We start from the raw sequence: 11,697 nt of genomic DNA on the forward strand, positions 1-11,697 counted from the left end.
GGCCCTGTGGCTCAAGTGGCAGAGTGCTAGCCTTAAGCTGAAGAGCTGAGGGACAGCGCCCAGGCCCAGAGTTCAGGCCCCATGACCAGACCCACCCCCCAAAAAAGAAAAAAAGAATAGTTTTTGTTGGATTTAGGCTTCTGGTTAGTAGTTTTAATTCAGAATTTAAAAATATTATGATACTTCCTCTGTAAATTCATATTTACTCATGGAAAATTACTGTAATTAGAATAGTTTTCCCCATGTAGAGTAGGTAATGTGTCTTCTATTGTTCTCAAGATTTTTTTTGTCTTTTATTTTCTGAAGCTTAACTATCACATGTCTTAAGGTTTACTTACCTCCTTGTTTTACTATATTTGTGGTGTTTTCATTATTTCTTTGAGTACTTTATCAATCTCCTTTTTCTTCTTTACCTTCAGGACTACAATGATATGAATTATATAGGCTCAAATATCTATGCATTAAAAAAGTTTTCAGTCTATTTTCTTTTTATTGCCCATTAGGTATTTTCTGGTTTTCTATCTTTTTTCCTTTTTTGGTTGGTTGTGGAGCTTGAATTTAGGTCCTGAATACTGTTCCTCAGCTTTTCTGCTCAAGGCTAGTGTGCTACCACTTTGAGCCAACTGTCCCTTTCCGGATTTCTGGTGGTTAGTTGGAGATTAAGAGTCTCAGAGGTTGAATTTCTTGCCTGGGATGGCTTTGACCCTTGTTCCTCAGAAGTCAGCCTTGTGTGTAGCTAGGATTACAGGCATGAGCCACCAGTATCTGGCTTGCTTTTCTTTTAGCTTATTTACTCTTATTTGGCCAGTTTATATTACTGGGGTTTTATTTTAGTTAATATAGTTTTCTATTCTTTCTTTCTTTTTTTTTTTTTTTTTTTTTGGTCAATCCTGGGGCTTGAACTCTGGGACTGGGCACTGTCCCTCAGCTCTTCAGCTCAAGGCTAGCACTCTACCACTTGAGCCACAGTGCCACTTCCAGTTTTCTGGTGGTTTATTGGAGATAAGAGTTGCACACTTTCCCGAGCAGGCTGGCTTTGAACTGTGATCCTCAGATCTCAGCCTCTAGAGTAGCTGGGATTACAGGCATGAGCCACCAGCGCTCAGCTGGGAATATATTTTTCTTACTTGTTTTTAGTCAGTTTGATGTCACTATGGAGTTTTGATTATGAATTGAATTGAAGTTTATTGATAGGCCATTCTCAAATAATTTCTTCTAAGACAGGTAATCTTCATACTGCGATTTTGTTTTTCATCTTGTCGATGGGTTTCTAAGATTTTTGGGTTTTGTTCTGGATAGTGATAAAACTCTAACAATGTTTGGCCTTAATAAGGACAAAGGTATAGTTGAAAATTTTATGTAGCAAAAAAGATCCAGCCAACAATAATTTAATAATGGAATAATGACTTTTGAAAAATAAAGTTATGAGTTCAAAACTTAGGTCATTATGTTACATAGCAAGCAAGAAAGGGAGGTTTCCAAATATCTTTATCTGAACACCTGAAGTAAGAAAATGATGAAGTTGTTTATACAATGAAGACATTTAAAATGTATACCAGACAAGATCCTTAAAATGTCGTATACTTAATACTTAATTTAACTGTCAATACCATATAAAATAGTCACACTGTCTTATATAGGTGAACTTTAGTGGCTAGAGTGGATTATATTAAAACTTACTTATATGAAAGCATACTCTTACAAGTATTTAATAATAAATATGAGTCACTAAATCATTTTAAATATGATACAAATATATCTTAAATTTTATTAAATCCAACTGTAATGTTTGTGGTAATAGCTAAAGAATGGTATAGAGTCACACAAGAGTTGAAATGTCCTATTTTTTTTTTGAGGACATAAACTGAAAATGATTGCGTTGAATGGTCTGAAAATGAATATAGACTATTTTCAAAGACCAATGAATGGCGCTAAAATTCACCTTGACCACATGATGTCGCTGTATACCACAAAGTTCTTTCAATGGGAATGAGGTATCAGACACTATAAATTAAAACAGGAAGCTCCATTTCGTCGCAAGCTGAGAGAAGACAGAAATGGCAAGGAGAAAATGATTGGAAAGGCGGTATTGAAAGTATGATTTTGGAATAAAGCAAGAGAGGTACGAAAGGTACTATTTTGCGATGGTGTTTACCGGGAGTGGAGGCCTGAGAGCCCCGCCCCTGCTGCTCTCGCTTCTGCTCCCCGCAATCTGGGAGACAGGGAGCGGCCAGCTCCACTACTCGGTCCCCGAGGAGGCCAAACACGGCACCTTCGTGGGACGCATCGCGCAGGACCTGGGGCTGGAGCTGACCGAGCTGGTGCCGCGCCTGTTCCGGGTGGCGTCCAAGGACCGCGGGGACCTTCTGGAGGTAAATCTGCAGAATGGCATTTTGTTTGTGAATGGTCGGATCGACCGGGAGGAGCTGTGCGGGCGGAGCGCGGAGTGCAGCCTGCACCTGGAGGTGATCGTGGACAGGCCGCTGCAGGTGTTCCACGTGGAGGTGAAAATTAAAGATATTAATGATAACCCACCGGTCTTCCGGAACAGAGAACAAAGGTTATTTATTTCTGAGAGTAGACAACTCGATTCGCGTTTTCCGATAGAGGGCGCTGTTGACGCAGACATTGGTGCCAACGCTCTTCTCACTTACACTCTGAGTCCCAGTGATTTCTTTTCTTTGGACATAAGAGCAAATGATGAACTGGGTAAATCTCTTTCTCTTGAACTGAAAAAGTCTTTGGATAGAGAAGAAACACCAGAACTTCATTTATTATTGACAGCTACTGACGGGGGTAAACCAGAACTGGAAGGTAGAGTTCAGCTGCTAATCACTGTACTTGACGTGAATGATAATGCCCCCGTATTTGACCAGGACCTGTACAGAGTTCACTTATTAGAGACTATAGCAAATGGAACATTAGTGACCAGGCTAAATGCCTCTGACGCTGACGAAGGTGTTAATGGTGAAGTAATTTTTTCCTTTGGCGGTGGTGCTCCTCCTGACATTCAAGAAAAATTCAAAATTGATTCCACCTCAGGAGAAATTAGAGTAATTGGTAATCTAGATTATGAAGAAAAGAAATCCTATGAAATTCAAGTGAAGGCAGTTGATAAAGGAAGTCCTCCGATGTCAAATCACTGCAAAGTTTTGGTGAAAGTGCTGGATGTAAATGATAATGCGCCAGAACTGGCAATCACTTCACTGTCTTTGCCCATCAGAGAGGATGCTCCACTTGGCACCGTTATCGCCCTCATTATGGTGTCTGACCTCGACTCAGGTGTGAATGGCCAGGTGACCTGCTCTTTGACACCCAATGCACCCTTCAAGCTGGTGTCCACCTTCAAAAACTATTATTCACTGGTACTGGATAGCACTCTGGACCGAGAGACCACCTCTGAGTATAAAGTGGTGGTGACCGCGCGTGACGGGGGCTCGCCTCCGCTGTGGGCCACCGCCAGCGTGTCGGTGGAGGTGGCCGACGTGAACGACAACGCGCCCGTGTTCGCACAGGCCGAGTACACGGTGTTCGTGAAGGAGAACAACGCGCCCGGCTCGCACATCTTCACGGTGTGGGCGCGCGACGCGGACGCGCAGGAGAACGCGCGCGTGTCGTACTCGCTGGTGGAGCGGCGGGTGGGCGAGCGCGCGCTGTCGAGCTACGTGTCGGTGCACGCGGAGAGCGGCAAGGTGTACGCGCTGCAGCCGCTGGACCACGAGGAGCTGGAGCTGCTGCAGTTCCAGGTGAGCGCGCGCGACGCTGGCGTGCCCGCCCTGGGCAGCAACGTGACTCTGCAGGTGTTCGTGCTGGACGAGAACGACAATGCGCCTGCGCTGCTGGGGCCTCCCGGCGGCGGCGGCGGCGGCGCGCGCAGCGAAGTGCTGTCGCGCTCGGTGGGCGCTGGCCACGTGGTGACCAAGGTGCGCGCGGTGGACGCGGACTCTGGCTACAACGCGTGGCTGTCGTACGAGCTGCAGCCGGCGGCGGCCGGTGCGCGCAGCGCGTTCCGCGTGGGGCTGTACACGGGCGAGATCAGCACCACGCGCGCGCTGGACGAGGCGGACGCCGCGAGGCAGCGCCTGTTGGTGCTGGTGAAGGACCATGGCGAGCCGGCGCTGACGGCCACCGCCACGGTGCTGGTGTCTCTGGTGGACAGCGGCCAATCGCCCAAGCTGTCTTTGCGTGCATCGGAGGGCGCCGTGGCTTCGGAGGCGACGCTGGTGGACGTGAACGTGTACCTGATCATCGCCATCTGCGCGGTGTGCAGCCTGCTGGTGCTGACGCTGGTGCTGTACGTGGCGCTGCGGTGCTCTGGGGCGGCTGTGGGGCGGAGCGAGGGCGCGTGCGCGCCTGGGAAGCCTGTGCTGGTGTGCTCCAGCGCGGTGGGGAGCTGGTCCTACTCTCAGCAGAGGCGGCAGAGGGTGTGCTCTGGGGAGGGCCCGCCCAAGACCGACCTCATGGCCTTCAGCCCAGGCCTGCCTCCGAGTGTGAACTTATCAGAAAGAAGTGAACCTCTAGACGTGAACTCCGATCCTTCTGGTAATGTAAGTTTAACTTTTAAGCTCTGGCTTTAAGTTTCTCTTTTAGATTTAACTTATGTAACCTCTCTTAGAAATGGCATCTTAAAGTCTAGCAAACAAAAATAATGTAGAAGGAAATCATTATATCCTTTGATTTACATTATAGGATCCTTTAAGAAATACTTCCATATTATTTAATGTCGATTTTTATTTTTTTGGCACTGTTGGGGATGGACTATATGGTCTCATAATTGCTGGGTAAAGAAAGAGTTGATCATATACAATACAGTGTCACAAGAAAGTGAATTATAATCTTAAGGTTTATTTCTTATCTTAAATTACCCTCCCATGTCAATTCCTGAAGAAATTCCTGGGAGCAAATTTCCACAAATCATTTACCTTCTAAATTTCAAAGTGGGCAGTTATCAATAGGTTTAATCATATGTAGGTTAAAATGTATTTTGCATATCTTAATACCCATGTTAAAATATATAATCACTCACTTGACATTATGAACAAATTTCCAATACTATTCCCAGGGTATAGAATACTTATTATATGACCTCATCATTTAGATCTAGTGAGGAAATACTCATGGAGCACTTCTGATTTACTCCGAGCTGTTCTAATCCACTGAATCCTTCCAATTACTGTGAAGAGAAACTTCACTTTTCTCTCTTGGATAAAGGTGCTGAGACTCAGAAAACAAATGTAATTGCTAGATTTCTTCAAATGTTCAAAACATTGTTTGTTCTATTATAATGCATTGGCTTTTATTAAATATTTAAGGTAATTTACAATAAAGAATATTTAAATTTTTTGTGCCAGTACTGGGACTTGAACTCACTGCCTGGCCACTGTCCCTGTATTTTTTGCTCAAGGATATTGCTCTACCACTTGAACCACTGCCCCACTTCTACCTTTTAATTTTTCTGGTGGAGATGAAAGTCTCAGATACTTTCCTGCTCTGGCTGGCTTTGTACTGTGATCCTCAGATTTCAGCTTCCTGAGTAGCTAGGATTACAGGTATGAACTACTGGCATTTGGCTTAAAAAGAGTATTTTTTTTAAACACTTGGTCCAAAGTCCAAAAGGAAAGAACAAGAGAAGTGCTGCACGTGACTGAAGCCTGTAATCTCAAATGGGAAGATAAAGTAGGAGGATGTGAGATCTAAGGCCAGCCTGGGCTAAACTGGTAGCCCCTTTTCAAAGGAAACCCAAACAAGACCAAAACAAAACAGTACTCAGTGCTTCACTCTTGCTGGGCACCCTATAACTTGATTCATGCTCCAGCTCTTTTGGCTATACTTGTAGTCATGTTTCAGATAAGATCTCACACTTTTTACTGGGGGTCAGGCACAGACTATCCTCATAAGTCATCCTTTTTTCATGTTAGGATCACTGTAATGCCTTAATATACCCTGTACAACAGGACATTCTAAACTATTTAAAATAACAATGCAATTATGAAAGTCTTGAATTTGGCCTGATTTTTTTAATACTTTTTTCAGTTTTCTTTGGGAAACTAAGGTGTCTATAATAGAGGATCTCATTCTATTTGTGACTTTCAAAAAATAGGTAATATAATACTGACTATTATTAGCTAGTCTTTTAGAAACAAAGCAGATTACAAAGCAGGCTATTACCTCTTTTTCTAAATTTATCTGGGATATAATGCCAGATAACTGTCTAATTCTTGGGGGTCCGGTCGTGGGGCCTAAACTTTGGGCCTGGGCGCTGTCCCTCAGCAGTTCAGCTCAAGGCTAGCACTTACCACTTGAGCCACCGCGCCACTTCTAGCTTTTTTTCCTGCTTATGTGGTGCTGAGGAATTGAACCCAGGGCCTCATGCATGCAAGGCAAGCGCTCTACCACTGAGCCACCTTCCCAGCCCATAACTGTCTAATTCTTACTACCTCAACTCAAGAGAAAAACAAAATTAAGTTAGCTGGAAAATGCATTGAAAAGAGCAACTAAAATAAATAACTGCAAGGGATAGAAAGGACTGTATTTTGAGGGCCCCACGACTGGACCCCCCCTCAAAAAAAGAAAGAACTGTATTTTGAGACCAAACTAAAAATGTAAGTGTGTAAAGGATAAATACATACTTCCTTTAATTAAACCTGAAGAGTTTGATTCAGAGTTTGGTGTTTAAAACTACAAATGATTTTAAATTTTACATGTCTATTTATTTGTACAATACATCTTGATCAGTGTCTCCCCTTTACATCTCATTATAAAGATTGAAAAGGAATTATCTTATTATACTTCACTGAGATGAACAGTTCTGTTATTAGTGAAATCCAACATCTTGTTATAATTCCATTGACCTTTAAATCTAGCCTGAGGGAATTTAGGCCTGCCTTCAAGCAACTACATTTGGATTACTACTGGGTTAATATATTATACATCTAAGGATAAAGAAACTATTATTTCTATGTTACAATAATTGTTGTTAGGGTTAGATGTTTTCTGGGTTAGTCAAAAACATTAACTTCTTGATAAATCTTAATCACTGTTAAACCAAAAGACATCAGTTTAGAATTACAACGTTTATTCAGTGTTTTTGTTTATGGAAAGTTATTTTAGAATGTAGGAAAAGATAAATGTGGAGTTACATTTATTACTTATTTATTTTAACATAAACATGAATGGATTTCCTGTGGTTAATGTTTCATTCTCATTTGAACTCTGGGTCTTGTGTGTGCTACACCTCTAACTCTGATAGCTTTGTTTTGAAGACTAGAAATGTAGCTCTATGTTCTGATACGAAGATATGTAATAAGATATGTAAAGTGTTATTAAATTCGCCTTTGAGATTGGTAGCTAAAAATACAAAGAGATGAAAATGTAAAGTAGTTGTTTATTTTGGTAGACACCTTCAGCATTTCTGGCTTCCTCCTCCTGGGAGCACTGGAGTTCACTTCTCTAATGTCTTGAAGAAATACACTTGTGTGATTTTACTTGGCCAGTATGTGTCACTTTGAGGCATAATCATGTAGCAGCCAGTACAAGAGACTCTTCTGTTACCTTCTCCTCTTATTAAGCTAACATGAAAAGAACACATTTTATGAGTAGAATATTGCAAGAGGTGATACAACTGATCAAAAGCATTATTACTGAGCTGGGAAGGTAGCTCAGTGGTAGAACGCTTGCCTTGCATGCATGAGGCCCTGGGTTCGATTCCTCAGCACCACATAAACAAAAAGAAAAAAGCCAGAAGTGGCGCTGTGGCTCCAGTGGTAGAGCGCTAGCCTTGAGCTGAAGAGCTGAGGGACAGCGCCCAGGCCCAGAGTTCAGGCCCCAGGACCGGACCCCCCCTCCCCCCCAAAAAAAGCATTATTACTGACATTTCAATCAATGCAAGTGATTATTAAGCAGATTAGGTAATTTGGAATTCATGGAGAAACCAGTTGTGATTTCTTTTTCTTGTATATAAATGGTGATACAGAATATTGATAAGCTGACCTTTAAAATGTCATTGGTAGCTGGGCACATGTGGCTCATGCCTGTAATCCTAGCTACTCAGGAGGCTGAGATCTGAGGACAGTTCAAAGCCAGCCTGGGCAGGAAAGTGCGGGAGACTCTTATCTCCAATTAACCACCAGAAAACTGGAAGTGGCAAAGTGGCTCAAGTGGTAGAGCTCTAACCTTGAGCTGAAGAGCTGAGGGACAGCATTCAGGCCCAGAGTTCAAGCCCCATGACCGACAAAAAAATGTCATTTGTATCCCTTATTTTTCTTGCTTAGTGAAATCCATTTCCTCTTCTTTTTTTCCTTCTGTGTTTTTGTATTTGTCTGGATAAATATCAGATTGAAGTTTCTCTAAGAATGGATGCTTGGACTTGTAAATGCTGTAGAATTTATAACTTGCTTTAAATAGATACAATGATCCACTTTTAGCAGTGCATCCTGCATTAGTTTAATTTTCATGCTGCAACAAATTTCTACACACTTGATGACTTAAGGAAGCAGAAACATTTGCTTTCATAGTCATAGAGGCTAGAAGTTTAAAATTAAGGGCTGGTGGGACCACATTCTTCCTGCAGACAGAAGGGGAAAATTCTTCCTTGCACCTTCATTTTTTTTGGTAATGCTTGACATTCCTTGACTTGTGACAACATAACTCAGTTTCTTGTGTCTGCAATCACATTTTTTTTTTGTCCAGTCGTGGGTCCTGAACTCTGGGCCTGAGTGCTGTCTCTCAGCTCTTCAGCCCAAGGTTAGCACTCTACCACTTGAGCCACAGTGCCACTTCTGGCTTTTTTCTTTTTGCTTATGTGGTGCTGAGGAATCGAACCCAGGGCCTCAGGCATGCAAGACAATCGCTCTACCACTGAGCCACCTTCCCAGCCCTGCAATCACATTTTTGTGTCACTGTGTACCTTCACTTTTTCTGCTATTTTTAAAATAAAGGTCTATTGCCATTGGATTCATGATGAGCCAAATCTGGGATGATCTCATGCCAATATCTTTGCCTTAATTATCTCCAAAGGCCATTCATATTCTGAGAGGTTCTGTATGCAAATATATTTCAGCAGTACTTTTCAACCTACAGTAGATATCAAGATATTAAGTGAAGTTTGTGTTGTATGTTGAGTGACTTCTCAGTTTCCTTTGTTCACTGGAGGAGTAGTTGGGTATTTAGCAATGGTATCCCTAGCTCTGTGGGTGAGGAAGAGAGATAATATACATCTTAAAAAAAATCTCAATGCGCCAGGTGTTGTGGCTCACGCCTGTAATCCTAGATACTCTGGAGGCTGAGGTCTGAGGATCATGGTTCAAAGCCAGTTGGGGAGGAACATTTGTGAGACTCTTATCTCCAATAAACCACCAGAAAAAATATAAGTGGTGCTGTAGCTCAATTGGTAGAGCACTCACCTTCAGCTGAAGAGCTGAGGGACAGGACCCAGGCCCAGAGTTCAAGCCCCATGACCGACAAAAAAAAAAAAAGCCTCCTTAATGCCATTTTCCAAATCCAACATAATTGTGCCATACATATGCAAAAAATTATCTCAAGCAAGGCATGTTACATGGAGCTAATAGTTGGGATCAGGTACAATATTGTAATGTGTCAAGAGATCAATATGTTGATCACTACTTATGTAAAAATGCTTGATATTGTAAATAAGCAATAGCATTGCAACCATATAATGCTAAAATGGCTAATCTGAAAACATCAGCAGATAATTTAAGCACCAGGAAAGTTTGGGAAATGTCATGGTTTCCACAAGAACTAAACTTTTCAGTCTATATAATTTAGATACGCCTGTTTTTTTTTTTTTTTTTTTATTTCCAGGCTTTAGGAATTAACAAGTGATTCATGTATGAGCAATAGGGGAATCATCACAAGTACTGACTAAAGGAAAGACATACCATTTAAACTGGATCATGGGATTTTTTTTCTTTTAGGAATAGCACATTTTATCTTGACAGTCACTAAACTGAAAAATGCAGCCTAAAAGCTACTTTGACCATTTTACTATTGTATGAGAAAAGTCAATTTGAGACAGTGAATAGAAGGAAAGAAATGATAAAGCTAGAGTTATTTTCCTAATGATATTATAAAGGTGTGTAGACCTATTTTTGTTTAAAACCAGTAAATGATTGCTCATTTCCATGTATAAAGCAAGAAATGATGTTCTGCTTTTTAAAAGTAAGATTACTTTAGATTAGATTCATTGTGGAAGTGACATTAATATAAGTATGTTCTTTCATAGATGGAGTGGATAAGTATTTAAGATATTGGACTCTAGGGAAAAATTATTATTGGGTTCTAGGCCTAGGAAAAGCTAGATTTTCTTTGCTTTTCAGAGTGAAGTCTGTAAAATTTGCAATTTTGTTTTCTTCTTTGCCCTACAAAGCTAAATCCAAAAATTAGCTTCCTAGGATTATACATAGCATAACTGAAAATGACCCATTATTATACATCTTGCTTGCTGAACCATTTATCAATTGGTTTTTACTTTATTCTCATATTAATATTATTTTATTATTCTTCTATTTTCATATTTTACTCAAAGAATCCAGCTAATATAGTTTCAAATAATTAGTATTAAAAAGGAGATCACTTGTATTACTCTTGCATTAAATTCAAATGCAATATAGAGAACATTCCTAAATTGGTAGTATTGTACAAGTAAGAAATTAATACATCACTAATTTCCAAGCATTTGCAAGTAAAACAAAAATCAAAATTAAATCACGAAACAACTGTAACAGATATAAGTAGATATAGTTTCCACAATTTTTTTTTTGGTCCAGTTGTGGGGCTTGTACTCTGGGTGTGGGCGCTGTCCCTCAGCTCTTCAGCTCAAGGCTAGTGCTCTACCACTTGAGCCACTTCCGACTTTTTTCTTTTTGCTTATGCGGTGCTGAGGAATCGAACCCAGGGCCTCAGGCATGCAAGGCAAACGATCTACCACTGAGCCATCTTCCCAGCCCCAGTAGATATATTTTCAATGGACTAAATTATTCTTCTGAGAAACAAGGGACAAAGGCATTCATAATAGTCAATATTACTTTTGTGATAAAAGAAGTGGGAAATATAACATGAAGTTTGGGTGTCATGAACAGAGGGGAGGGAGCAGTATGATGGAAGGGGTGACCTTCAAGAAGCACTGGACACATAAATGGAAATGTTAAATTATAACCCCCTTTACAGCCTTTGAATATTGAAAAATAAATAAAACATGTATTTGCTTTGAAGAAACAGTAAAAAAAAAAAAAAAAAGATAACATAAGCCTGGTGGATCATGTCTGTAATCCTATCTATTCCAGAGCCTGAGATTTGAGGATTGCAGTTAGAAGCCAACCTAAATAGGAAAGTCCATGAAACTCATTCGTAATTAACCACTGAAAGAGCTGGAAGTGGGGTTGTGGATCAACTGGTAGCTAGCTAGCTTTGAGTAAAAAGGTCAGGGGTAGTCCCAAGGCCTTGAGTTCAAGGCCCAGGACTGGCTCACACACAAAAATAACATAATTAAAAGAATTAAAAGGTTTCCAATAGATATTTACATACTATTTACAGTAGTAGTAAAGGGTAGAAGTAGCCCAACTGTTCATGGACCACAAAATGGAGAATGTATGCACAATGAACATTATTCAGCATGGAAAAGGAAAGAAATACTACCACATGTTACAGAATTGTTGAACCTTTGGGGCATTGTGTGAAGTT

The 11,697-nt window shown here is 41.0% G+C and overlaps 1 protein-coding gene across 1 annotated transcript in view; it reads left to right on the forward strand.

The window, feature by feature from the left end:
- Positions 1-2,047: 2,047 nt before the first annotated feature.
- The window catches only part of LOC138837419 (protocadherin alpha-C2), a 218,732-nt gene continuing 209,082 nt past the window's right edge, over positions 2,048-11,697 (forward strand). The window contains exon 1 of the mRNA XM_070036192.1: positions 2,048-4,547. Within this exon, the coding sequence (XP_069892293.1) occupies positions 2,145-4,547 (2,403 nt within the window). The 5' untranslated portion in view covers positions 2,048-2,144. The remainder of the gene's footprint in view (positions 4,548-11,697) is intronic.

The sequence above is a fragment of the Dipodomys merriami genome, unplaced genomic scaffold (genome assembly GCF_024711535.1).
Source record: "Dipodomys merriami isolate MVZ:Mamm:240054 unplaced genomic scaffold, mDipMer1.0.p SCAF_27, whole genome shotgun sequence".
In the NCBI taxonomy this organism is placed as follows: Eukaryota; Metazoa; Chordata; class Mammalia; order Rodentia; family Heteromyidae; genus Dipodomys; species Dipodomys merriami.